The sequence below is a fragment of the Manacus vitellinus genome, unplaced genomic scaffold (genome assembly GCF_001715985.3).
Source record: "Manacus vitellinus isolate BGI_N305 unplaced genomic scaffold, ASM171598v3 scaffold_10_pilon, whole genome shotgun sequence".
Lineage (NCBI taxonomy): Eukaryota > Metazoa > Chordata > Aves > Passeriformes > Pipridae > Manacus > Manacus vitellinus.
This window is the reverse complement of record NW_021938838.1, coordinates 19,199,741-19,227,253: the sequence shown is the minus strand read 5'-3', so window position 1 is coordinate 19,227,253 and position 27,513 is coordinate 19,199,741. Positions and strand designations below refer to the sequence as shown.

Below are 27,513 nucleotides of genomic sequence, written 5' to 3'. Positions count from 1 at the left end.
TGGGATGGGACAGAGCAGGTTGGTGGGTGCTGTGCTCTGCTGGGAGGAATTCCTGCAGCTGCTGCCTCGCAGGACCTTTTCCAATCACAGTGCCCACAGTAATCAATAGCCATCTTTGATCAGTTAACCATTAACTCATGGCAAATAGCAGGGGTTTTCCATAACATTTGGCTATAAATAAATAAATTGCAGCCTTGGATAAGGCAACAAATGTTCTGAAATTCCCATTTCTCCTGTCAGGGCTGAGCTAGCCTAAGGATTGGCATTTTCTTAGCACTTTGTTTGCAATAAACTGATGGATCTAGTTGGCAGCTAGTTTGTATTACACATTTAGCTTGGGACATTGTTAGCTGCTAATATTAAACTTATAGTTGTTGCTTCACTAAAATACTGAAATCAGGTTTAATACTTTAAAATAGTAATTATTAGATTTTTTTTTTAAATTATCATTTCATTTGACAAATATGTTCACAGTCTAAAATGGCAACACTGTACCAGGATGTTGAGCTATTGAATGAAAGGCTAATCTCCCTTCATGATGTGAAATAAGGGAATTAATGGTATAGACACCAAGAAACCCATGGTTTAATGAATGGTCTTTCCATTTAAGTATTGGCATTAGTCCTGTGTATATACTTGCCAGCATCCCATTTAACCTGATCATCCTGCACAGCCCCTACAGGTGTTTGTGCTTGTGCTGCACTGCCCTGAAGCAGTTCAGTTTAAAAATGGTGTTGGTTTGGCATGGCCAGATTTTGTGTTTTCCATGGATGTGTATAAAATGTTCACAGCACAGCAGGGGAGAATTCTGGGTGATAAAAGCCCAGTGTTGTATATTCTTGAGTTCCTATGCTCTTGGGTGTATTAGCAGTTTTGTTGATGCCAGTGATTAATGTCAAGCTTGTGCATGCATTTGTAGAAATAGGGCCTCAAACAGCACATGGAACACAGCAGTGTCTTAGAGTTGTGTGAGGCAAAAAAATCTCAATTTTTTTATTTTCTACTGTAGTATTTAAGAAAAGATCATACAGCCTTGACTTGAGATGTACTGTCCTGCTGCAATGGAATAGAGACCAGTGGACATCTCAGAAAAACTTAAAAGTCAGTAGTTCTGAGTGTGTGACAGAACGCTGTGGATTCTCCACAGTTTCATTTCTTCTTCATGGGAATACAGAACCAAAGTGATTCTTGAATTATCTCTCTGCTCTGGTTTCGCTTTAAAAGAGGTTATGCATAGGTAGAAATAAATGCATAGGCAATAGACTCTTAAAACTATAATTATGAGGAAACAGCTTTAAAAAAAACAAACAAAAAACCAAAAATAACCAAACCACCTCAAAATCACCTCTTTGTAAAGCTTACTGACATCATGACCTTCCCTGTGAGTCTGCCATGTGTGGAGCTGACCACTGACTTTGCCAGTGCTGTGTTGGCTCCTTGTGCTTTGGTCTGCTGAGGACTCCTGGGAGCCATCCCTGGCATCGCCCAGGGCAGCCTGGGCAGCAAAGGGGAATTTCTGACCCCACTCCAGCAGCATTTGTGCCCTGAGGAAGGTAGAAGCTTTGCTCTTCTGTGTTGTAGGGTGCCAGGTTTTGTCTGGGAGGTTACATGCTCTGTGAACAGAGAGTTGAACAGGTAATAAATGTGGCTGATAGATCCACTCCTGCAGTACTGTGTGGCTTTCACTGAGGACCAACACTCCTGGTGTAGCATTTCTGGAGAGGGGCAAAGAGAAACCTTTTGGGTTTGAACTGAATTGTTCTTTTATTAGTGACTGTTGAATGTAATGTGGTGGAGCACTTAGTTGTGAAGGTGCCACTGAATTATTTCTTGGGTAAGCTGAGTTATTTGCAGAGAGTGTAGATTTTCTCTCCTTTCTGTTTGCACCTGCCTCCTCTGGATTTCTGTCTTAGCTAGCCTCAGTCTCCATGGATTGAAACACCAGCAGAGGCTTGCCCCCCTTAATTTTGGGTTAATTTCCAGGCATTTGTTTCCCTCCAGCCGCCTGCTGCTCTCTTGGGTACTTGAATCTATTCAGAGTGAGGAGCTCGTTGATTTAGGGCCTGATGGGGGGTATCATGAGTGTTGTGAATCAACAGCCTGGAGCTGTTTTTAGGAGCTGCTGAGGGTTTTAACTTTGATTGTCTTTCTGTTTTGTAGGTATTTGTATAAAGTGTGGAAAAGGTGTGTATGGAGCGAGCCAGGCTTGCCAGGCAATGGGTAACCTCTATCATACCAACTGCTTCACGTGCTGCTCTTGTGGTAAGTCAGATCTACCGTAGCCTTATTATGTGGCTTCCTTTTGTTATATATATTCCTTTAGCAACCAGTGCACAGGGTGAGACCTCATCTTGCCTACTTCCTCAGGCAAAATTCCCACGCAAGACTCCAGCTTCAAAAGTTGTTTTTTTTTTTTATTTGCCATCTGTAAGCGTTCAATGGTGTTTTCCTAAGCAGCAGCCCAGAAAAATAGTGTTTGGTTGTTTTAAGGGCTGCATTTGCAAAAAGGCTTCAACCTGGTTGTTATAAGCACTATATGCTTTAAATCACTTGTGTTTATGGAACTGTAAAGTGCATGTATCATTTTTATGGAAAAAAGGGACAGATTTGTGCAGCCAAACACATATTTTTGTCTCTTTCTATTTGCAAATGCAGCTCTAGTCAAGCATGTGTATTTGTCACTTCCATGTATACCCAATGGTCAGAAATTGTTCTCTTATGTTCAAATGTGTCAAGAACAAATAGAAACTGCATGTTGAAATATCTTATGCTATTACAGAATTTTATTTTTGTAGGGGAAGACCAGGTGGTAAATCACTGTCTCCTCCATGCTGTTCTTAGGACCTTTTTAGGTTTCCTTTTTAATCTGAAAGTGATGTTTCTGTGTGTGATTTGGGGAAGCCGTGGCTTTGCCAGGGGAAACAGGACATGGAAAATTCAGGGCAGCACTTTCAGAGTTGTTTGCCTTAAGTCAAGCATTGTGAGCTTAAGTTAGAGACTTCCTCAGTGTCTTGTCTGTAACTGCTGAGAGCTCATGAATTCCCACCCAGTTCAAGGGAAGTATGAGAGCTCAATTTTCAGGAGTCAGGTAATTTTTTATGCTTTATGCACACATTTACTTAGATTCCTGATATATGAAAATATTTACCTGGATGTTGAAGGTCTTGTTGTGATACATATACACAGCAAAAGATTCCCTCTGAGCAGAATATGCCAAGTGGAAATTGTTTATAAAAAGGATTAATTAAGGATTAGGAAAAGAGTCAAAGATTATTGGCATAGAAGCAAATAAGTTGATAATCAAAAGACCATTGTAAAGTTCACTTGTGAAAGGAGAAGTGTTGTCTTTTCTCCTGAGGTAGAGATAAATATTTGTTTAAATAAACCTGCAACCTGACTGTAGAATTTAGCGACCTTTAGAAATGACTGTGGACCATTACCAGATGCTGGGATGAACTCATCCCAAACCTTCAGGGATCACTCTTGACTTTGCTCAAGTCTGACAGTGAATGAGTAGCTATTTTGTTGGCTCCCAAAGTGAGCAGCATCCTGCTTAGCTGAGGATTACAAAATATGATAGTGGATAATATCTATCCACTCACTGCCAACATTAACCGAACCTAATTGCATGGGTGAGTTCCAGCTTCCTCTCTGGGGCAGAAATGTTGTTTTGAAGTAGTCAGGATGCAAGTTTGCTACCACAGGGATCTGTATGCAGGTCACTCTGTTCCTTAGTAAAATGTGTAAGGGCCAAGAAATGTATTTTAACGGCAAAATACGAACACAACTTGATTATTTAAAAGCACAACAAGCTCTTCTGACTGTTCTGGTGGGGTGTGTGTGGCCAGTGTACATCTCCCATAGGGCGACTCGAGACATGTCTGTTTGGAGCTTCTTTGTGCCCCACCCCAGCGTGCCCTGGAATTTTGTGATTCACGCTGAGTCACCAAAGGCATGAGGAAACAGTGCTCCAGGTTGTCTTCTGAGCCTCTCTGTGCTGCTCTGGGCTGGATGGTCCATGCCATGGAGGGGGAATGTGTGGGGACTGCCTTACACGGGGCACTGCAGAGGGGGACGTGCTGCTGACAGGGCAGCAGTGCCTGAGTGCAGGTGAAACACTTCATCAAAGCTTGGGTTCATCTACAACAAGTGGGAGTCAAAAGCAGAGCTTTTCCTCTCAGCTCAGCTCTGAAGGAGTATCAAAATGAGCATAGCTGGAAAAAGGGTGTTGCATTTACTCTTCTGTTTCTTCCTGTATTTGGGGCCGTGCAGCCCATGGAGTGATTCGGGACAGTGCCAGTAGATCCAGACTTGGCATGCAGGGTCTTTCTGTGAGAACTGCACCCTTGAGTGCAGCTACCAAATGGAAACTTCTTACAGTACTGCTGTTTGTGAACAGGGAGTTAATTCTGTGACACTGGAACCTGCGCTGTAGTTTTGGTGCCCACCTTTAAAGGGATGAAGGTAACTGGAGAGGGAGGGTCCAGAAGCACCTACATAGATGATTAAAGGCTGGAGAAGGGCTAATCATGACACCCCAGTGTATTTTGGGTATCAGAAATTATGGGAGGGAGATGTGGCTGGAGCTTATAAATACCCATGAAACAGCATTAGAAAGTGGTCTCATATGTACTAGAGACAAACACAAGAGAGATCGTTTCTGGAGGCTGAAATTACACAATTCAAATAGGAAATCAGAGACAGTTTTTCTACAATGAAGATGATTAACTGCTGGAAGGAAACAGCAAGAGAAGTGGCAGATTCTCTGCTCTTCTTTGTTTTCAAATTAAGACCAAATGTCCCTTTGCAGAATGTTTTAAGTTGAGCTGAGCTTTGGGTAATTGGGTGATCATTAATGATCTTTGTTAGGTGAGGGGTCACAACACACACTAGTGCTCCTTCTGAGCCTTTGGCAGGAGAGTGGAGCAGGGCCATGGTTCTCTCTGCCTAAAACAGTTCTGTGCTTACTTGTGTGGGCTTGACCCTGGCTGGGTGTCAAGTGCCCACCAAAGCCACTCTGTCACTGCCTCCTCAGCTGGATGGAGAGACAAAACACAATGAAACATTTGTGGGTCAGGATAAGGACAGGGAGAGATCAGTCACCAGGTACTGACACAGTTTATTACCAATCAAATCAGAATAGGATAATGAGAAATAAAAACTGAATCTGAAAACACCTTCTCCTCACCCCTCCCTTCTTCCTGGGCTCTCGTTTACTCCCAGCTTTCTCTACCTTCTCCCCTGAGCAGTGCAGGGGGATGTGGGATGGGGGCTGTGGTCAGTTCATCCCATCTTGTCTCTGCTGCTGCTTCCTCCTCAGTGGGAGGACTCCTCACACTCTTCCCCTGCTCCTGTGTGGGGTCCCTCCCACGGGATGCAGTCAGTCCTTTGAGAACAGGCTGCTCCAGAGTGGGTCCCTTCCATGGGGTCAGTCCTTAGGAACAGGCTGCTCCAGAGTGGGTCCCTTCCATGGGGTCAGTCCTTAGGAACAGGCTGCTCCAGAGTGGGTCCCTTCCATGGCCTTTACTGGACATGGGGGAGTTTCTGGCAGCTTCTCACAGAAGCCACCCCTGTAGCTCTCTCACCACCAAAGCCTTGCTACACCAACCAAATACAGCTTAGAAATCTGAGAGTAAGAGCACGAGATTGCCTTTCTTCTTTTGTCCTTCTTTTTCCCCCCCAAATAACAATGACCTGAAGTTTCCTCCAGCAGTTTTCAGTCTTACTTTCCATATAATGGCTGTAGAGAGTAAAAGGCAATAATCGAAAACAATAATTCTGTACCTAAAGACATCTGATTTAGATAAGGGCCCAATATTTAACCAGCTACAATTAAAAAATAAATAAAATAATATTTCAAACCCTTGGGAAAAGTTGTGGTTTGGAGACCACTCAGGCTGAAATGTGATAATGAGTGATGGAGCCTCCAAGGCCTCATTTCATCACTTGGCAGTGAGTGTTTTCAACTCAGCAAAGACAAGTGCAGTTGTGCAGAGAAGTGGAAATTCTGCCCTAGTCAGAGCCCTTTCTTAGGCACTTCTTGGAGCTGATCTTTGGTTTCAGTGCCAGGTGCTGTCTGTCAGGGTGCCCTGGGTGAAAAGGGCAGCGTGTGGCAGGACAGGCCCCCCCGTGCCTTCCTGGGAGCACAGAGGGCTCGCTCCTTGGCTGTCCTTTCCCACTCCCACCATCACATATCACAGCAGTGCTGGAGGGTTTGTCTTCCTTGCAGTTAAGAGGAAAACCAAAAATACACCCATGGGCACTTCTGTGAGAGCTCCAGCCTTGCCCAGGGTAGGGGTGTGAGGATGGAAGGGTGGACTTTTGGGGGTCTCCTGCAGAGATGGTGATTAGTTCTTGAGGGCGCAAACACAGAAAAATGGAGAAATATTTCAAATACAAAGTAAATAAACAGGAGACTTCTGTCCCCTTTAGGCATTTTGGTAAAATGCTCAGATGGTAAACCTCTTCATTGTCTTCCTACATTCTGGCAACTTTGGGGAAAAAACCTCAGTAATGTTGATTCAGAGTTGTACAGGATCTCCTCAAAAAAAGCAAATTTCACCAGTGACCTGAGGTCAAAAGAAAAATAGAAAGGAAAAGTAAATTACTTATCAGGCACGTTTTATGTGCTGCATTTCTGCCTCTCCAGTGTGTTCAGTGGCTTCTGGATAGTTGAGCCTTGCTCCTGGAGCTGAGCAAGTTCAGCATCTCAGAACTCTGTCAGTTAATTTTTGCCACGTCTCTGTGTAAACCCCTGTTGGCTTCTGCAAAAGGCCATGCTCCTCAAATAGCTCTTTTTCAGAGGTCAGATAATTCTCTTCAGGTAAGGTAAAAGCCAAAGTGATCTGGTTTCCTGGGATCAAGTAGTTCAATGTAGACCTTTATCCTCAATCTCCTAGAGAAAACAACTGAAGCTTGTTAGGATGGTTTCTAAATGTAGATTCCCTCTCAGCCCTGACACCAGTAAAACCTCTTTTAGGCCTTGATTCAACAAAACACTTAGCTGTGTTTAAATATGTTATATTACTCATATGTGAGCATGTTTTGCTGAATCTTAAATAACAGATATTAATTCAGGCAACAACATACTGTCCCTTCTGTTGAGTGTAAAATCTTAGCTTTGGCAGGAGTTCAGTTGCAAATTTTTTTTATGGAAGACAAGAGCTGAAAAATGTCTGCCTGAAAAGCTCATCATGTAATTCCTCTTGATAGTGTTTCAGAGCATGACAGGATTTCATGAAGAATAATTGCTATAATGCCAGATTGCTTGTGTGATCTAAGTGCAGGTGAACAGTTGCAGGAATTAATGGGCTCTGTTTGATGCTCATTAAAGAAGATAACTTATCTGGTGCCTCCAGTTTGCAGCTCATAACGCCGTCCACAGCATCTTTGCAGGCTGAAAATTTTAATCCCGTGGCAACGACTGTAGAAACTGCAGTAAGATAAATCTTTAGTATGAGGAATATCGGTTTGTTATTTGTTACTCACAGGGTGCAGGAGATGGTCAGGGAATGAGCTTTGTGGAGCTGAGGGTTTGAAGTCCCTGCTCTCAAAGCTGAGATGTATTTCACCGCAGAAATCAGGGACGTGTCCCGCTCTCCTACACGAAGGCAAACGTTTGAACGGGCCATTCGTCTTTGATTTGCACTTTTGCTGCTGGGTTGGAGGCACAGGAAGTCAGAGCACGATCAATCAGAGGCTGAAAGCAGACTGTGTATCCCGAGGGTGTGCAGCTCATTCCTTACCTGGTAGCTGCTGACCGACCAGAGCGCTCAGGGAGGTTCATGCAGCAGTTCAGATCTAAGGAGCAGCTCAGGGAGGTGTCACAGCTCAGCTGGTGACAGGCACTGCTGCTGCCCCAGCCTTTGTCCAGCCCTCTCAAACTCACACCAGCCTCTGGGAGGAGGATCCCGGCGAGGGACAGCCCAGCTGGGACACCTGTGTCAGTATTACTGTTACCTGGGTTAAGGGCACCTCTGAATGAGCCCCTGCCCTCCAGCTGAGGTGAGAGGGGAATTGGTTCATGGACACAACCTGCCTTTTCACCTCGAGACAACAGCTCCCTTCTGTCTGAAGTCTCGGTGCTACTGCATGTACATGTCTATTAATAGGAGGCTGCTCGTGTCCCAGCTTGTTGGGAGAAGTTCCTCTTGGCACTGGAAAGGGCCTTTTGCGTATTTGCTGCCTCAAGTCAAACCTTTGCTTGCTCTTGGTGGTAGTAAGACATAGAACATCTTAAGGGAGCTGTGTCCCTTCAGTGTATATTTATCAGCAGTTGGTGAGTTTTTAAAATACCCAAATTCCCAGTGGAAGATTTATTTTCAATTCGTGTTTGTTGTGTCCCCACGGTATATTTCTAAGTTTGGCATGAGTCGCTGCATCCAAATCGCACACTGCTAGTACTTGCTTTGTAGCCTTAAATTGTCTGTGAATGTGATTTTCACATAAAACAAAATTCAGTGTCAAAATTTGGAGTTGGTAGTCGCAGTGGTACAAATGTGTGTTTGTGTCAGGGGCTTTTAAGCTCGTGGCTCACTTGGCAGTGACTCAGCTGAAGGTTCTGTACCTGTTCATCTTTCTACAGCTGCTTTATGCAACTCTTCTGGGCATCAAAGATACACTGCTAGAGCACTTCAGGGTGAGGAGCTGATGAGCATAGCTGTGAGTGGTACACTGCCATGCAGTGAAGGTCTGCTGGGTAGCCACTGTCCCTGCACACTCCTCACTGCCATTTTCTAACCACAGTCTGTTGGAGCAGACTGAAGTTGTGGGAGTTTTGCTCTGTGATCCTGCCAGAGCCATTGACTAATACCTGGTGCTCAGGGAAGACAGGCTGACAGTGATTCAGTGCTGTGCATGTTGGAACACTCCTCCGTGGCCCCCATGGTGTGAGAGCTGGGTGCCCTGGACTTGCACAACTCCCATTGTTGCTCATCCACATCTCAGCCCAGTGTCTGGGTTGGTTCCATGGCCACCTGAACATTTGGTGCTTTCCAAGCCCTAACTGGAGCTGGCAGCAGGTCCTGGTGCATGTGGGGCAGATCCTTGGAGGGATGATTCACAGGAAAAGCCAAAGAGTGTGGAGAAGTGGGAGGCTGGTTACGAGCAGGGGGCAGAGGATTTGGTGCCGCGGAAGCTGCGGTTGGTGTAGACGTGTCAGTGAGATAACTCCCAGTGCTGCAGGAGGGCAGAGCTCTGCCTGACTCATCCTGCTGCTCTGGGATAAGGCACAGCCTGTGCTCAGCCCCACGCTTCCCATTTTAACACCTATCAAGGCAGATAGTTCGAAGCTATTCCAAGTATGTCTGCAACTGCAGTCCCAGACACCCCCAGTGCAGCACTCAGGGAAGGGAGGTGCTGGCTGCAGGAAGAGGCCGTGGATGGCAGAGATGACAGCTGCCTTCAGATGGTCCAGGCTCACCTTGTGCAACACTGAACCATGAATGAGTCTCAGCAAAGGAATGTAATCTTCCGGTGATTAAAAGTCAAACTTGGACGCCAACCCATGTAAGAGCCCCAGTACCTTTGGGTACTGATTGGTAGAAGAGTGTTTTCTTTATCTTGATCCCTGGTTAGTCTGATAATACCCCAGGCTTTAGAAGAACAAAAACAATGGGATGGGAAAAGGGTCATCAGAAGTGTCTGAGATGGGATCACAGTTTGAGCTGGAAGGGACCCGCAATCATTGGGTCCAGCTCTTGAGAGAATGGCCCATACAGGGATCACACCCACAACCTTGGTGTTGTTAGCACCATGCTCTGACCATCTCCTTTATTTAGAATTTATTTAATTGGGGTTTATATTTTGGGAGGCCCTTTGTAGTTTCTCTGCATTGCTGTCTGTTATCCCAGGTAGCTCTGGCCCAGCAGGGCACTGCTCTGTGTGCTGGGCTTTAGATAGACCAGTGCTGTGGCCCTTCTACAGACTCTACTGCTGGAGGAGGTGTTATGTCAGGAGATGTTTTCAATTCTGTGACTACTTTAAATTAAGTTAGTTCAGCTCTAGGAGAGAACCTGGTTTTTTGGGGGTGGCTCATCAGATTGGCCTTACTTCCACGGGGACATCTCAGATACTTGAAGATGCATGTGTTTAAAGCTGTCTTGGTTGTGGGGGGTGTGTATAGCATAGAGTGTCACTCTCCACGTCTCTGAGGGCTGCTGTGGCTGTGGTAGCTGGAGGCTGATGCCCAGGGAAGGGTGATGGTGATGGGGAGCTGACCAAAGGGAGCTGTGAAACATTTCCACTCCCTGTTCCTGATGATCAGAGGGCATGTGATCAGTAGTTGTCTGGTGGTTTGTCTCTGTCTCCTTGTTTCCTTGAAAGGTTGTAATTGCATTCTGCTATTAATGATTCCAGCATGAAATGTGTGGCATTTGATGGTTATTTTAATTGGTGGGGGTTGCCTGGCAACTAATGACGGAAACTTTTCTCTGTGTTGATGGACTGACCATGGATGTTTTCCTTCCACAATATTTCTGTATTCATAATGTGAAACCAATCACTGACGGCACCTGTGATCCTTTCAGGGCTTGGAAAACACATAAAGTACAAAAACCATGCTCTAATTAACAAGGTTTCTGCCTCTGTTTTTTATTTCTGTAAATAAAAACAGAGAGAGAGAACTTGCACAGTTTTGTGGGTTTGAAATGTCACCTCTTTCCTCATGTAACAAGATTTGCTAAAATTTCCTTGTCAGTGTTTATTATCTGCAGGTTTCAATTGTCTTATCTGGAACCCACATCTCTTGGGTGTTCAGTCTTTCCTTTAACTCTTTTGTTTTTCTTCTTTTCTTGCCTTCCCCTCTGCCCATTTAAAATGTTTTTTGGAACACACCTCATTTTCTCCAGAAGAATAAACTCCCCTGGGCTTCTGTTGAGTTCATCTCTCAAAGGGGAAGAAATCCAGATAATCCAGAACAGAGCACAGGCAAGTCACTGGCATTACCAACAGATGTTTCTGTTTCCCATTTCCAGGTTCTGTAATTTTTAAGTGTTACCTAAAAACAAAGCGGGAAAACAGGTGGAAGGGAAAAGTGAAGAAGAGAGTGAGTGAAAGGAGAAGCACAGGCTTGGCTTCCTGTAATTTTAATGACCTAAGTTTCTGCTCTATGTTGTCCTTGTGTATTTTGCAAAGTGCCTAATCTATGCTTTAGTGATGTCCTTGATCTTTACTCATCTGAAAACTAAACCTGCAAACTCCGAAATAATTTCTTTTTAGTATAGATCATCATCACTTCTTCAAGAATAAATCTATTCTATCTCCACACTTGCCAGATAATCAGTGTTGTCCTTCAGCACTCAGTAAATCTGTTTTCTCACCCACAACCAACTGATCATTTCTTTCCCAGGGCCTGTCTCAGTAAATTTTGTGACAGCCACAAACCTGTCCCTGTACACAAACATGTTCAGACTCCCATGTGTTTAGCCTGCCCTATGGCCACGGATCACCTGGATACTCTGCTGTCATTTGGGGGAATCTCCACCTTTCCCTTGTCCTGCCTTTGGGTGACCTCACCCTGGACAGACCCAGGGTGTGCTCTGTGGGCCACCACTACCTGATGGTTTCCCTGGTGTGTTGGAAGGATTGAACTTCAGTTTTTGATGCATCCTCTGTGAAGATTTCCATCTCCCAGGGGTTCTCTTTTCCCTTCTTTCTGCCTGCATTTGCTCTGGCCTGTGCCTGCTCTGATACTGAAGAATTCAGACTTACTGTTATTTCTGTGTGGGCATCTTTTGTTTTTAATCTCCAACAAGCACAATGGATTTCTTTAGTCAAGATCTTATCTGCATGTCAGTACCTTTTTCTCCAGAAAATAGGGAGCTTGTCTTCTTGCCTTTGGCACTGTTTGAAATCTTATTTTACCCTGGTACTTTCCCATTTTGATTTGTTTTGCATATCTTAGGCTTTTCATGGATCCCTGAGTTCCCAGGGTCTAAGGACTCCAAACTGTTGGCAGTTCATCATCCCCATATCAAGGAGGTGAGATTATACCACTTTGCAGCCATGGCAACTTCAGTCTGTCCTTTCTCACCAGCAAAGCTCTGTTCCATACTTCCAGATGGTTTTCTGTTCTTATTCCTGTTACCTGTTTTCTGTCTCCTGTCTTGGTCTTGTTGTGTCCCTTCCCTGGTGCCAGTGCAGTGACAGGACCTCTCCTCTCCTGCCAGGCCATACAGCACCTCTCAGTCCAGCTCTGCAAGTCCTGCCTAACAAGGTCAGGAGCTCTTGGCAAAGGACAAGGTGTGAAGAGGAAATCTGTTTCTGTTGCTTCTGTTATCTTCATCCTCCTGTGCTCTCTGACAGGACTCTCTTTGCACCTGGTGCACGTCCAGGCTGGGTTACAAACTCAGCCTTAACAGTAATTCTTGTTTACTGCTTATTTCGAGGGAAACATGTCTGTGTGGCCTGAAAACACACTGGAGTTCCACATCAGAAAGCAGCCTGGGATTTACCTTACAAATTCATTTTACAGATCAAGGTTTTCACTGCTACTCTTCACCTTAGGGATGCTTTTACCTCTTGTGGGTCTAGAAAAGCTGTTTCCCATAACAATCCTGCCACGTACAAAACAAAATAAAAGATTCAATTTTTTTTTTTTGCTAAAGTTTGTCCTCACACTTATAAGATACACAGTGGCAGCAAACTTCAGCATTCTGTCTCTCAGGCTTCCTCCTGGCAGAGGGTATTGGCAAAGGACCAAATTGGCAAAGAGAACAAATTCTTAGAGGACTGATGGGTTGGTGGCCACCAAGGGGTGGATCAGCCCTGTGAGTCAGAGGATGGGGTTTTAATCCACTTGCCACAGGGTTCCTTGTCCCCTTGGGCAGATCACTCAGCCTGTCTGCTCCATGTGGACATAATTCTTGTCACCTCCCTCACATGGGTGACACCATGCTGCTTTCATTAATACTTTGAAATTATGTGGAGATCCTGAGGTCAAAGAACTGGGGAAGTGAGAAGTTCAATAAATCAGTAAGTAATTATTGTAATATCACAAATAGAGGCATTTGCTGGAGGAAACACTTGCAGTGTCTGGCAGCCCAGCCATACAGCTGCTGCAGCATGCTACTGAAACTAATTACTTACTCAAATAATGCGTATTTACAGTTTATGGGGGACCATTTTTAGGATTATATGTCATTAAATACATGGACTAATGTAACATTTTAAAAAGACTGCTTTCCCAGCACTGCTCCCCAGAGCCCTGAGTGCCTGGGCCACGTCAATAACGTTCCCATTCCTCTGTCCAAGCCCAGTGTTGTGTTTTTAATTTATTTTCAGTATCCAAGGAATGCTGTCTCCAGTATTCTGAGGACTCTGAGTCGGATGTGAGACACAAATGCACCAGAGAAGCTTATCAGAGAACCAGGCTTGGCAGGAATCCTACATAAACAACCAGGCATTTTTCCTGCTTGAAATGAGGGGGCTCGGGAGGATTGGCCGACTGCAGCTGCAGTGGGCTGGCCTTGGGCACCAAGGAAAGTGCTTTGGTGACCCCTGGTATTTACATGACCTGAATGCTTTGCCTGCTTATAACTTACTGGTATAGAATGACCAGCTTGGTCCTGGTAAATTGACTTCTACAGGTCAGAGTTATTTACCAGCAGTGGATGTTTTCTCCTACCCTTGGACTTCTCAGGAAATTTTAGTTTGGTTTTAACTCAGGTAACGAAGAGCTCTTGTTCCCACCCACTCTTCTCTGTTCCTTAAAACACAGCACAGGAAGAAACTCAGTAAATTTGATCTTGACCAGAAAGCTTTTTTTTTTCCCCTCTTCCAATAAATATCTCATTTCCTGAAAATCCTACCTTTGACCAGAGCTTCTGCTGGGACGTTTTAGATTTATCATCTCTCTTGGCCAAATCCAGTTTCAGTTAGTGCTGAAGTACTCCTGACTTTGTGGAGAGCAGTGTGAGCTCTTAGCTGGGCAGCAGGACCTTCACACTGACATCACTGCTGTGGTTTGCCCCAGGTGAGCCACTTCCCTGTGGCTATATAAAAAGCAGGTAGTTTTGCAATACTGCTTTGATTATGAACACCATGCCAGAAAATTTAGGGAATTATTTTATGGTTTTACTGTGAAATTCTTAGTATTTTACCGGCGTGAAACCTGTACGTGGATGCCCTGCATTGAACCGACACAAAAATCTTCAGGCTTGTAAACTGGATCCCACAGTCTTGAGTTAGGTACAGTAAATGCTTTCTAAAGACAAACCTGAAGCAGCAGCCCCCTGCTGTGCCTCTGTGGTGGCCGGGGCCCAGCCCAGCTGTGTCACTGCTTCTCCATTTCTGGGGTTGTTGGCTCCGTGGGGCAGTTCCCAGGTATCGGATGGGGCACAGGTGGGCAGCCAGCAGAGATCCTGTGACAGACACACTGTGGTGTTGGGCTGTGACTGGAAATGGTGTTGGGCTGGTGGGGGGACAGCAGGCTAAGGCTGGTACACATGGGCTGTCTCCTTGCCTTGCTCACCAGCTCCCCTGGTTCAACATCCAAATTAATGAGAATTCCCTTCTTCAAGTGGTGGAGGAGGCAGGAGTGTGATAACATAGGTATAGTTCTGTGTTCCTTGCCTCTCCCAAACATCCCAGCAGGCTCAAGGCATGTGAGGAGGGGTTCCTCTGGGAATGGTGTTGAGCATTTGTTGGACACTTGGTCCTCTTGTTCCTCTTCTCATGGACATTTAGTGCTTGTGAACAGGTTCGTGTCCTGTGGTCCTGGGCCAGAATAACCCCCTACCATCGTTTGGGGTGGTGGGTGCTCAGGGGCTTCAGCATTTCACCCCCAACATTTCACCCCCAACATTGCTGTTCTGAGTGATGAACGACTGCCCTGCAAGCTGGAATGGCAAAGGGCATTTGGGTCTTGGAGCCGTGTCCCACACAGCTGTGTGACAGGTGAAGGTTTGGCTTAGTGTGTTTAAGTTTTTGTTTGTGTGTGACTAGAGAGGTGTGGTAGCCTGGGAGCCTGCTGGAGGCAGGAAGTGTTGTTTATATCCTCAAAGCATCTTCTACCCAGTTGTTTGGCAAGTGCTCTGGTCACCTCGTGCTGTCTGAGAGGAGAACCTGGGGCAGGAGGGGGCAGGGGCAGCTGGTGACAGTCGTGGCCTCTGCGATGGGGTTTAAACCCCACAGTAAACTGGGTTGTTTGTGAGCTCACTGGGGCCTTGTGAAGTCATCCCCAAAGTCCCCCATGAGCAGTTGCTGCCTTGTGGTGTTTGGGGCAGGCTTGGAGAACCAGGTTTAAGTCCCACTGAGACCCTCCCTTCCCTCTGCCCCCTCATCCCATGGAGTGCAGGTGGCACAGCAGTGCTGGGTGTTCAGCCAGGGGGTCCCTCGCTGCTCTGTGCACTGTCCTGCTGCTTTTTGTCTTCACAGACTCCCTCTAGAGATGCACAAACCCCTGTATTCCTTCCTGTTCACAGCCCCACACAGCCTTATCCTCACCTCCATATCTGCTGGTCCTGCTCCTCCCCTGTGACCCAGCTGGTCAGTCCCTGGCAGTGCATCACCCCCTGCCTGCTCCCGCTGTCCAGCTCCTGCAGCCCGGCCTGGGTCAGGCAGCAGCCTCCGGGGCTGGGGAAGGGCCTTCCAGCAGTGCTCCCTGCTCTGGATTCCCCTTAGGCTTCCTGCTTTCTCCTCCTCTCCCCCAGCCCCCAAGCTGAGTTTCTTGCCTAAAACCTTCCAGCCTTAACTCTTTGTTTGCCAAACTCCTGTGAACTTGCACTGTGTTTGGAGTAGTAGCAACAAAAGTGAATGGTGAGCTAGGCAAGAAAAAGGCAAAGAATTGGAGGAGAGACCCTTTTAAAGTATGTTTGTAAGAAGCAGCAGCAGTGGCTGGTGGGTTCAGCAGGGCTGTGCAGGGACTCTGTGCCAGCACACAGCCACTCATACCTGCAGCTCTTTTAACTGTGCCTGTACAGAGTGAAAGGCATCTGAATTAAGTGCATATTTAAAAGCAGGAATGCATTTAGGAATCATTCTTGATCCCTGACTGTTATGTCTCAGTGGTTGTCTGTCAATGTGTTGTAAAACACAAATGTGCTGTGTCTTGACATTAAATGAGATACAGTGACAAGCTCAGTACACATCACTCCCCTGGCTGCCTGGGTGCTCTGCACTGCCACTCTTCCAATTGTGTTCCCTGCAAAACTTTTCCTGGAAATAGAGCAAATAACTGCACTGAGTGAGTCAGTGGATTACCAGCTGTAGGAACCTTGGCAGTATAAATTCAGACCCATGGAAACAATTTACTGAATCAGTATTAACAGTCCAGTGGTCTCTAGAGCAGCAGTCTCCAAAGTGGGGTCCACACACCCCACAGAGTGTTCAAGATGGTCCTTTAGGGTGCAGGAAGAAAATACTTCCCTAGTAGATGTATATAATTTATAAATACACACATCCTGAGGGTGCATGTGCAAACATTATTTATTGGTGGGGAGCACCATCAAAAACGTTTGGACATCACCATTCTAGAGGAAGAAAGCCTAAAGAATGCAGAGCCACCAGGACTTGTTCTGCTGATTGCACGAGTTATTTAACAAAGGAGAATGTATACACTTGGGAAAATGAGGTTGGAAATCATCTACTTAAATTCTTAAGAAAGCATGTAGGTGAGAGCCAGAGATCATGTTTTCTAAACCTTGTTTTTGAACAGATGTTATTTTTTTGTTGCCCTGGTTAAATTCAAGTAGCAAATCATCCCTGTTGTTATGACTGTGCTATTCCAGGCCATGAGGCTGGTTCAGGGAGAGGGGCTGGTGCTGCTCTCCCACAAGTCTTGTGGTGTTCAGCTGATGCTGGTGGAGATAATTCGGTGTCAACACACAGAGGTGTCACACACTGAGCTGGCACATCCACACACAGTGCCAGCACATTGAAAGCTGGGGGAGGCTCCTCTGAGAGTCGTGCAGAGGGGAAAATTGTCCTTTATCAGTGGAGCTCTGCAGCTGATCCTGTGCAGTTCTGAGTGATTAACTTTGGGGGTCACAGCAGTCAGTACATTTGGGGTTTGTGGTTTACTAGATAGCTGCTTTTTCATATTTGCTTCTAGAGCCTTTTCCCCCCAAGCCCAAACGCTGGGCTAGTGAACAGGATGTGCCAAACCCAAAAACCAGGGGAAATGGAAAGACATAACCAGGTTTGATAAGAGCATGGCTGAAGGCAGAGGTTTGCACTGTCTCAGTCACCACTGGCTGGAGTGGTGAGCTGATGTCTCATGCCGGGTAGAGAAGAGAGGAAGGAAGTGGATTTAGTAGAAAATTGATTGCATCTACTTGGGCCCTTTCCAGCTAAATTCTGAGTTAAGTACATTCATCCTGAACTAATCGTTGCGGAGCATTGGCTGAAATCTCACATACTTCTTAAAAGGAAAGCTAAGCATTAAAGGAACAATATCCTTATTGTACCTGAGTGCCAAAAGAAGTGAGTGTACTGTCAGGAGCTGTACCTATCCAGCTCTCTGGCTTGAAAGCTGCTTGTGGGTTTAGTACTAATGTGACCTGTTGCAGGAAGCTGTGGTTAGTCCACCACAAAATATCAAGGACAGCCCAGGGAGGCTGATCTCTGATTACATTTCAAATTGGTTGAGCAAATCCCAGTTCATTTCAGTAATTCAGTACAACAACTGAAAATTTTCAGTCTTGTTTACAGCAAAGCACACTGGAATATTGTCTAAAACACGTATCTAAAGTCCTAGCAAGGTTTTGTTCCAAGTCACACAGGATAAATCTGAAGTAATTATTAACATCAGTATAATTGTTCACTAGTGCGAGCAAGAGAAGAGTTGTTCTCTGTGCAGGACTTCCAAATTTACTGCTAAATAATCTAAACCCAAAGAATGTGCTTCAAAACTGGCAGATGCTTTAATACTTTGCCATTCTGTGAGTATTATTTGTTCAGTCTGTACTAACCTTTCTAAGCTGCCTTGGCACTTCTGGACCCAAGGACCACTCCCTGACACATTCTTCCATTGTCCCATGAAGAAAAGAGTTACAGTTGTTGCTCAAGATGCCATCTCTAGTGTTATAGGTTATAAATCTGAGAGAGAAATTTTTCTTTCCCTGTAAGAGAAACAGAGTTCGAATAGGGAAGGGAGGAAGGGAATCAGTTAGCCTTACAAAGGAATGGCTGGCCAGGCTGCATTCCATGCTAATGGCCCATCAATGCTGGAGTGAGGGGGAAGGTTTTGGGGATTTGGGGAGCTGACCACCGGGACTGGGGACAGGTCAGACGCCGGGACGGAGACAGGGACTGTATTTGGGCATTTCTGGAGGAGAAGCCTGGGAGCCAGTTTCTCTGGTTCTTTGGTCCTGGTGAGGCCTGACCACTGGCCCTGTGCCACCACTGCCCCGTGACTGCCGCCGGGACCTGCTGGGTCCTTCATCGGAGAGGTCTGTGCTCGCTGGGAGAGGAGGGGAGAGCCTTGGGACATCTGGGAACAGCGAGTCCCGTAGGGGTGAGCTGCTTTCCCTTCTGCCTTTCTCCCCCTGGGGAAGGGTCTCCGCTCTCCTTTGGCTCCTCCCGCGATCTGAGACCCCTCAGACCCCTTCCCTGTGCAGTGACCGCAGAGCCCGACAGTGCCCCTGCCCGCCACGGTGAGGGCTGCACTGAGGGACAGGGACGTGTTCATCCAGACTTTTGGGTTGTTGGGTTTTTCTAGGACCACTGTCTAGTTTTTTTGTGTTCTGTTACTGTTTTTGCCAACATACATATATCTTTTAATAAAGGGTTGTTATTTCTTCTGGTTTTTCCCCACTTCCTCGATTAAAGCCCCTTAATTTTGAATTTACAATTGCTGAGAGAGAGAACTTTGGTCTACCTCATAACTCATCCTCTTTAGTAAACATTCCAGTCTCATCAGACTGTGACATCTAGGCACTGTGGATCTCAGCAATCTGTTCAAAGATTTGTCTCAAGGGAAGGAGAACTGAGCACTGTGAGCTTCATTTCACCAACACACGGGTGCCACTGGTGTTGGCTGCTGAACCCTTTGTGGATGTGACTCAAACCAAGCCTTGCTGGCATGTTTAGGTTCAGCAGCAGTGCCCTTTGATGCTGCTCTCATTGGGGTGCTGACTCATGTGGTGTTACTGGGAGGAAGACAGTGAACTGTGCAAATCCATTCTTGTTTTTCTGAGGCGCAGAAGATGGTTTAGGGAAATTGCTCATCTCCCTTGAGGCTCTTGCATGTTGCCACAGGACTGGGCTGTGTCCACTCCTTTTGTTCAGCATGCTGTTGTGTGTGTTGGGAGAGGTGATGCTGCAGCTCAGTGCGTGCAGAGGTGACATCCAGCAGCCTGGCTGCTGCTCCTGCTCTTGGTCCCATTCCTGTTCATCTGCTGCAGAGCCTGGCTGAGCTGGGGCTTTTAGTTGAGGCTGAACTTGAATGAAGAAGAGAACAGTGACCTGCAGGGAAGAACCTGGTAGCAGCTGAGGGGTCTGTCGTACCCCCAGTTCAACAAGCTTGCCCAACTTTTGCTACTTGTTTGTCAGGTGGGTTCTTGCCCTGCTCTGATGTCCAGGTGGCACGAGGGACCAAATACCATTTTTATTTCTTTTTTTCTCTCCTTCCTTTGGTCTTACTGGAATACAGTGTCTTTTTCTTCTGGATGTATTCCCATAGAAATTCCCTCCTGTTGCATGTTAGAGTAGTTCACCCCTCACAGAGGCTTCTATTGACTTGGGGCAGTACAGAACTCAGGAGAGTGGTCCTGTCTCCTGCAGGGACCTCAGGCACAGAGGGTGGACTTTGAGTCAGGGACTCTCCACTCCACCTGTGTGTGCCCACTCCTGTGCTGTGCAAAGACCTGAGCAGAGTCTCAGAATGCTGCTGGATAAAAACAACAGTTGTGCCAGAGATCTGCATCCCCTTCATGGCCAGGTGCAGCTGGAGGCTGGATGTCAGGCTCTGGCTTACAGAGCTCTTTGGGCTGGGGGGTGACTGCGGGGGCTGCCGTGTTCTGTGCTCTTCAGGATGCAACAGAAGCTTGAGATCAGCAGAGGTTTAAAACAAACAAAAGGGAATGTTTCCTACAATGCACAGGGAAGTCGTGGGACTCACTGCCGGAGGGACAGCGTGGAGGCCAAGAGTATAAATGATCTCATGGAGGAATTAGACAAATTAAAGAAGGATTGGTCCAGGGAGGCTATTAAACATAATAGTTATGATGCAACCTGTGGTGCAGGAAGGCCTTAAGTGCTGGCTGCTGGAAGCTGAGAGGTTATTCTTGGGAACACTTGGGCCTGTGTGAGCCCTGTTTGTAATTCTCTTTCCCAGTGAACTTGCACTCCTGGCTGGAGCTGGAGACAGGACACCACACTGGATGGATCCCTGTTGCTGACATTGGTTCTTACTGGAGCTTGAGTGAGAACACCCACAATGGGTAGAGGCCAGCAAGGCTGCTCAGGGAGGTTGTGTCCTGCCTGGAGGTCAGGAGGGCTTAGGCTGGAATAGGCTGCAGTTTGGTGGTGGATTTACTCTGCCATAGACTGGCACTGGGATGCTGGGAGAGTATGATAAGACAAGTGCTCTTTTAAATCCTGGCTTACAGGCAGCAGCTGGAAAAGTGGAATTCTTTGCTGATAACGAGCAGGGTCTGTCATGGAATGCTGAAAGCTTCCCACAGTGGAAGCTACCTTGGGAGAAGAGCTGTACCTCTGCCCTCCCAGCTTGCCAAGTGGTGGGAAGGCCTCTCATGGTTTTTACCCAGTGGTCTGTGTTGCTCTGCCCTTGTTCTCCACTTTTTATTTTCTTTTTCATTTTTAAACCCAGCTCTGGGGTGAAAAAAAATTAAATTGAGGTACATTTGGAGCTTTATTTTACATTTTCTTGTTAGTGTGGCTACATGCTGGCTTATTAAGTAATATATTTTAAGATATATGTTAATATATTGGCCCAAAATAGCTATTAGATTGATGCAAGCAGTTGTATTTCTGTTTTTAAATATATACTTGGCGTACGTTTTTGCAAGTTCATTTTTAACATAAGTTCTTCTCTTAGAGCTCTGTGGAAATAATTTATGTGTTAACCCTGAAATTGATGGGTGGTATGGGATAGAATAAATATGTAAGTGGGACAGAAAGGAAACATCTGCCAATTTTAACTTTTGCAAATTATATGGAAGCTTGAAAGTATCCGCTAAGTTTATAACACAGTCTGCACAGGAAGGCTTTGCCAGAGTACCAGAGGTCAGAGATCGTCTCGTCTCTGCAGCTTTAAGCAACCTCTTGGTTAAATAACCTGACTGAAGAGGAGGAGGAGAGAGAAAGGAAGAGAATTCCACAGTGGAGTAAACATGGTACAGAGATTATGGATACCCTGCCAAGAAAGGTGGGGTTTTCCAGCAAGGTGTAACAGAAGATATCAGCCATCCATCCCCATATTCCTGCTGGAGGTTGACAGCCTCAGTCCTGCAGAGGGGCTGGGGCACAAATGTGCCCTCCACGACCTCCCCACCCAGTCTGGGCTGTGGGGGGGGAGTGCTGGGGGTGCTCAGAGGAGACACATCACCTGCCCCAGGGGAGACACATCACCTGCCCCAGGGCAGGGGCTGGCAGCAAAGGCTGGGTAGGAAGGGGTTTGTTCCCTTCAGTGCCTCACTGACACGAGGCAAAACCCTCAGGAAGATACTGAAGTTTTTCATTTTGACATCATGGCAGGTTAAGGTGAACTGCAGAGGGGAGTCTAGAGTTTACGTTGGGCTACAAACATGTCAGAATGATAAACACTCACATTTTCATCTGGATTTTACCACAGGTTAGCGAGTGCACAGCAAAGACCGACGTTTTTCTGGCCAAGATGGTACCTTGGGGCAGGTCTGCAGCTCCTGTGGGTTGTGGTGAGCTCAGGATGCTCTCAGGGTTTCCCCAGCTCCTGGCTCAGCCCAGGGAGGTGTGTGGGGCAGGAGCTGGCACGAGGCTGCCGTGCTGGAGAGGTGGCACAGAGCAGTGCAGAGCCTGGATAACAGCCCAGGAATGGAAATGATAATTGTATTACACAAGAGTGTGCTTTTGTGAGAGTCCAAGTAAGAGCTGGGCAATGGTAATGGGGAGGAAAAAAGAGTTAACTACCATCTGCCTGCCCAGGACAGACTTGAGATGGAGAGTGAGAGTGAATGCTGACTTTGTGGCCACGGTTAATTTGCACTGAAAAGCTCTGTTTTGGTGTACAAATATGAATTAGTATAGGAACTTAAACTCTAGAGTAATTTCCAATTATTAATTTGAAAACAATTTATTTTACATGATAATTTAAATTATCATTTTAAACCATTTTTATGCTTTCCCCGCATCAGTATTTTTTGAAAGTGAATCTCCTAATCTCTAAAAAGTGTTTGTTCATATCTTCTTGTGTCTGTCTACCTGATGATAATAATTGATTAGCATTTGTTCACAGACTCTGAATACTCTTTCCTGAAAGAACCTATGTAAAGGGAGAAAACAATACACATCCTGTACTCCACCTTCATAGGCCTCCAGCATACGATGCCACCTTTTGTTTGCAAGAGTTTAAATTTCAAATAAAATCCCAGCATTCTTTTGAAAAAAAGGAAAGGGCCTCTCCCCTGCTTAGATTGTCAAATCCCAGACTAGCCCGGAATTGAATAGGCCAAGTCAGTGACCTCAGGCAGAAAGAATGTTGGTTATTTACGTAGGGCTTCTGCTATTTTAGCAGCAAACCTTTTCTTCTGAAAAGACAATGTATACTGTTTGGTGTTTATGGCCAAGTAAAAAGCTTGTACATTTGAGATTTGCATCGTAATAGCCTCGTAACTCAATATACAGCATCCTCAAAAATAGCAGTGCAGGGCTCTGTTTTGTCTTAGCTGGTGCAGGTCTTTTAGAGGCTTTTACAAAAGTTCTCTGAAAAACCGACCTTAAGATTCAGCTGCTTATATGTTTGCTTTGGTGGCTTTTTTTTTTCCCTTTCCCCGGAGTTTTGCTTTTTTTCAAAACCTAAAATTGCACGTGGTTTCTTTAGGAGCTATCAGGCCAAGTGCTCAAAATATTTTGATGCATCTCAAGCTAAGCTGTGCCTGCAGCTTGAAACCAGGAAAACGTGTGAGTGTGTGTGTGCAATTCAGACACCGAGCATTTTTCCTGGAATAATGGGAGATCTTTACAGGCATTCTGGCCTGGTGGATGAGCCTGCAATTCCAAATGGTTTTTAAAGTGTGCCTTTCTCAATAGATCGTAACCATGAGGAGCTATTGTGTGAGTAAAGCACACATTTAGGATCCAATCCTGCATTCCTTAAAGTCAATGGGAGTCTGAGCGTGAAAGGAATGCAGGATTGGGTCCTGAAACAGGGGAGCAAAACTGTGTGCCAGATTGCTTTGAAAAGAAGAATACAGCACATCCACAGTAGCCACTTTTTAGTGTTTCAGATTTCAAACGGTTGGAGTCTGTGAAAAGTGGCTTCTGCCAACATGCAGTATCTTCTATTCAAAGGAATTTGGCACTGGGTTTTTCTCCCCCCCCTCCCCATCTTAAAACCCCTGAAAGCCCTAGAAATTCACCCCTTTTTTCACAAAGCCTGAGCATTGGGGAGGGGAGGGGGCCGTGGCGGTGGGGGATGGAAGTTTCTCCAAGCCCAGGGGCTGGGCTGGGCTCAGTCCCCTCCTCACAGCCCCTTCCCACCAGAGACCCCGCTCTGCCCCGGCCGCAGCTCCACTGCGGGACCCCCTCACCAAGAGGTTGTGCTCAGTGGCTTTGTGTGAGTCCTCAGGAGACTGAGAAGAAAAATTTAATTAACAGTTACAGAGGGGCTAAAGCAGCCCTGGGTTCACCCCGTTCTCAAGTGGGTGGAGTGACAGAAACCCTGTGTAAAGAAAACCTATGGGCAGAGGGAGGGATGGGAACTGTGGGCCCAAACTCACATACGAGTAAAGGAGGAATGGTAACAAATAAAGAAGAAGTGTTGGGAGCTTTTGTTTTCCTTTGGCACATCTTTAATTCCTGGGCAGGCAAACCTACTCTGCTGAAAGGGAACAGCTCTCCTGGGTGAAATTCTACATCTGGTTTAGCTAGAGGTGACTGGGCAGAGGAGGTAGCAGAGGTGGGTTGTTATTGCTTAATGTTTTCGATTATTTATTTTGTGTTTGTAAAACTTGGTATTTCTCTAGAAGTTTTGGATCCTGGAACCTTCTGGTGACTTAAAGTTTAGCTTCCATTGTTCAGAAATAGCAGCTGTCGAACCTGGGGGGGTTGTGGAGAGCAGGTTTGGGTTCTGGAGACTTCATTTGCCCTTCAGCTTTTGGGCTGTGTGTGTCCCAGTTTCTCAGTCATTAGACAGTGTCACACAGGTGCTCTTCAGAGGGATAGTCACCTCTTGCATGGCAGAAAAGCTGCAGCCAGTGCCAGAGGCTGCTGTGAGGCTGTGGAGAGTGGTGCCACCGTGGTGTCTTGGGCAGGGCATTTGGGAGGTCACCCTGCACCGCCTGCCCTGTGCGGGCTCAGCGCTGGGCATCATCCCACAGCATTTGGGAGCGTGGGCAGCCCGTGGATGGCACCACAGACCAGCTCAGAATCGGAACAGCCCCACAGCAAGGGCCCCAGGGGGCTTTGCAAAGCAAAACTCCCGGGTCTGGCTCGGTAAAGTTTGCGTTTCCATTGAGCAGTGATGGAGACCGTGGCCACAGCAGAAGCATTTGCTCAGCCCAGGCCACCTCGTGTCTGGTTTCACTTGTATAGGGCTTTGGGCCAATCCGTGGGAATTTCCCTTCACTGCTACGTTAGCTAAGAAATATCTGAGCACTTTGGGAAATATCTGAGCAAGTGTTGTTGCACATGAATCCCGTGTGTGCGTTGCCATGTCGCTGCAGCCTGAACACTTTGGGAGACTGTCACTTAAGGTGGCAAATGAGACCAGTGATGGTGCTGGTGTCACATCAACCACTACAGAGATGGTGTCTGGAGCAGTTAACAAGCAATTAGGTCCATGTTTAATATTGCTAACTAAAACAGATAGGCACAGTTCTTTGGTCAGCCAGGCATGAAGAGCCCGGGCTGCCGCGCTCAGAAAGCTGTGCGGGTCGTGGACCAGAGAGATTCTCACTGAAATGTCCTGTTTAGCCTTTGAACTGACAGTTCATAAAATAAGAGGGGTGAGAAATCTCGAGGAGGGAAGCAATGTGGTACAGTTTTTTCCTCCAGAAAGAGCTGATAGAGGAGGATGCTGTGTATGTGTGTTGCTGCTGTGAGACAGGCCAGGAGCTCCTGGGTGCCCCTTTCCCAGCAGGAGCAGGGCATGGCCGTGCTGGGGGCACAGAGCAGGTACAGCCACCCTGCCTTGTCCTGCCCTTGAGGAAGGAGCAGTCCCAGAGCCCAGCTCTGTGCTACCCAGGCGTGTCCCCAGCCAACAGCAATGGCAGCTACTGAGTAATATTCCATAGCTTGAGCTGTTCAGACTGTTAATTAGCTCTGCTCTAATGAATTTCTTATCTTTAGCAGTGATACCTACAGCTGAACTCTTGCATTGCACTCCATATGGGGAGGTTTAATTACATTTTGTAATTGAAATAGAATCCTCTTGTTCCACACAGCTGTAACATCAGCAATAACAGGGGCATTATTAGTCATCTCGCTTTTGTCCCCTCTAACACTGAAACGTTCCTGCATTAAGTTGTGAGAAGAGGCACATAACATCTTGAATATCAGAAGATGGTGTGGTTTTTTCAGCGTGCTGGGAGTCCTGGGGACACACCGGGCATTCTCTGGGAGGCAGGGCTGGAGCTGCAGCATTCCCATTATGTCAGAGGGGAGCTGTTTGTGTTTGAGTAGCGTCAGGCACTGAGACAATGCAGGCTTCTCACAGGAACTTGCTGAAACTACAGTACTAGTAAATCGTGATTGTTACCAAACAGTTGCATGTTTTTATCATCAAAGTCCTTAAAATATTATAATAATGCTTTGGCACTTTTCAACTTCAAAGCATGCTAGAAATAGTAATTAGATCTAATGACCATGCTGTGACAGTGAGACATTGCTATCTCCTGTCTTCCAAAGGCGGGGGTGTCAGCCCCTGATGCAGTTGCATCATCCTGTGTGAGACAGGAGATGTGCCACTGAAGACTCTGTGACTTGACAAACTTACCTCCCCACAGGCAAATACCCACAGCCAGCAGGGGCAGGGAGGGCTTGGAAGATCCTTTTAAGCAGGAGGTGGGGGCAGGACACTTCCAGTGCTCTTTGGGAGCCCCTCCTCAAGCACAGAAAACCTGGGCTGATTCAGGGTTTGTTCCATGGGGGCCTGGAGCAGCTTTTGAAACAGCATTGGAAAAAGGTTTTACCCCATCTTGTCTTCCTGGCTGGTGTGTTTTCACCACACAGTGGGGTGTTGCAGAGGCTGGAGAGAATAGTTGTGGACAGCCTGTGTCATTTTTTCTTTTGCAAGACGAATCTTTGAGTTGAGCCCTTCAATAAAGCAACAGCTCTCCCGTTCCTTCCTTTTAGTTTGCAACGTGTAGGAGATAAAAATTTTGCAGGAAGTAGGATTTTGCAGGAAGTTGGTAGATACATTTAAACACCAGAGACTCATAAACTGGTTAAATGTGAAAATCGATGTTAAAAATCTAGAGGTGATTCTGCTTTTATATATATTTTTAAAGCTCCAAAAGCCTGCATTCTTTTGGATGTTTGTCATGTTGGTTACAAACACCGATTGTGATCGGTCTTTGGGACAGAGTCATTTCTAGCTTGTATTTTATTACGTACTAGATTATCTATGTGAATCTTTGTAGTGTTTGCTGGAGCACTTGTGAGGTCTGTGCCTCCCAGGTGAGGTGGTGGAACCCCCTTATGCTGGTGCTCACTGCCCCTCAAGGGGGTGGGTGTCAGCCAAGAAATACAGGCATTTGTCCCTGTGAGTGCAGTTGTCCCTGTGAGTGCATAAGCTTCATTTTGTACAGTAAAACAAGGCTGAGAAGCACTCAGGGAAAAAAAGGAGTTCCCTGTAAGGGTTGGGGTTGGGTCCCTGTGCAGACGCTGCAAGGCTCGGTGTCTCTGCCCGTCTCAGAGTACCCCCAAGCATTCCTGGCCAAGCTGCTGCTCCTCTGGCCGGGTGTGAAGCACAGCATCTTCCCTGCTGCTGTTGGGAACTGTCTGACAGGGAGGACACACCGAGGAGGGCACCCAGAGCAGGAGGAGGGAGCCAGGGCAGTGTCAGTGAAACCCCACGCCGCTGCTCGTTACCGCTGCTCATTATCATTATAATGAGCCACCGGCAAGTTGCATCAGGTTTTGTCAGAAACTCTTGACTTTTTTTGTTTCAATATTATGAAAGCAAATAGTAACCAGGCTTGGCTAGACTCAGTCATTCAGAGGAGAGCCAAGCAGCAGGTCCTGTGTGCCAGCGGGCAGGATGATATTATCTCCTCTGGCTGGCCAGGTGCTTTTCTCAGCTGGATGAAGGAACATCAGGGGGGTTTTAACTTGTAATCTCTGCCAAACTGATAATAGTGGGTTACAGCTACGTGGAACAGGTTGGTGCTGTGCAGGCCCCTGAGTTATCCAGGA

At 46.5% G+C, this 27,513-nt stretch overlaps 1 protein-coding gene across 1 annotated transcript in view; it reads left to right on the top strand.

Moving 5' to 3' along the window:
- The first annotated feature begins 2,165 nt into the window (after positions 1–2,165).
- Positions 2,166–27,513, top strand: part of WTIP (WT1 interacting protein) — a 54,637-nt gene continuing 29,289 nt past the window's right edge. Inside the window, exon 1 of the mRNA XM_018086489.2 lies at positions 2,166–2,262. Coding sequence (XP_017941978.1) covers positions 2,217–2,262 — 46 coding nt within the window. The 5' untranslated portion in view covers positions 2,166–2,216. The remainder of the gene's footprint in view (positions 2,263–27,513) is intronic.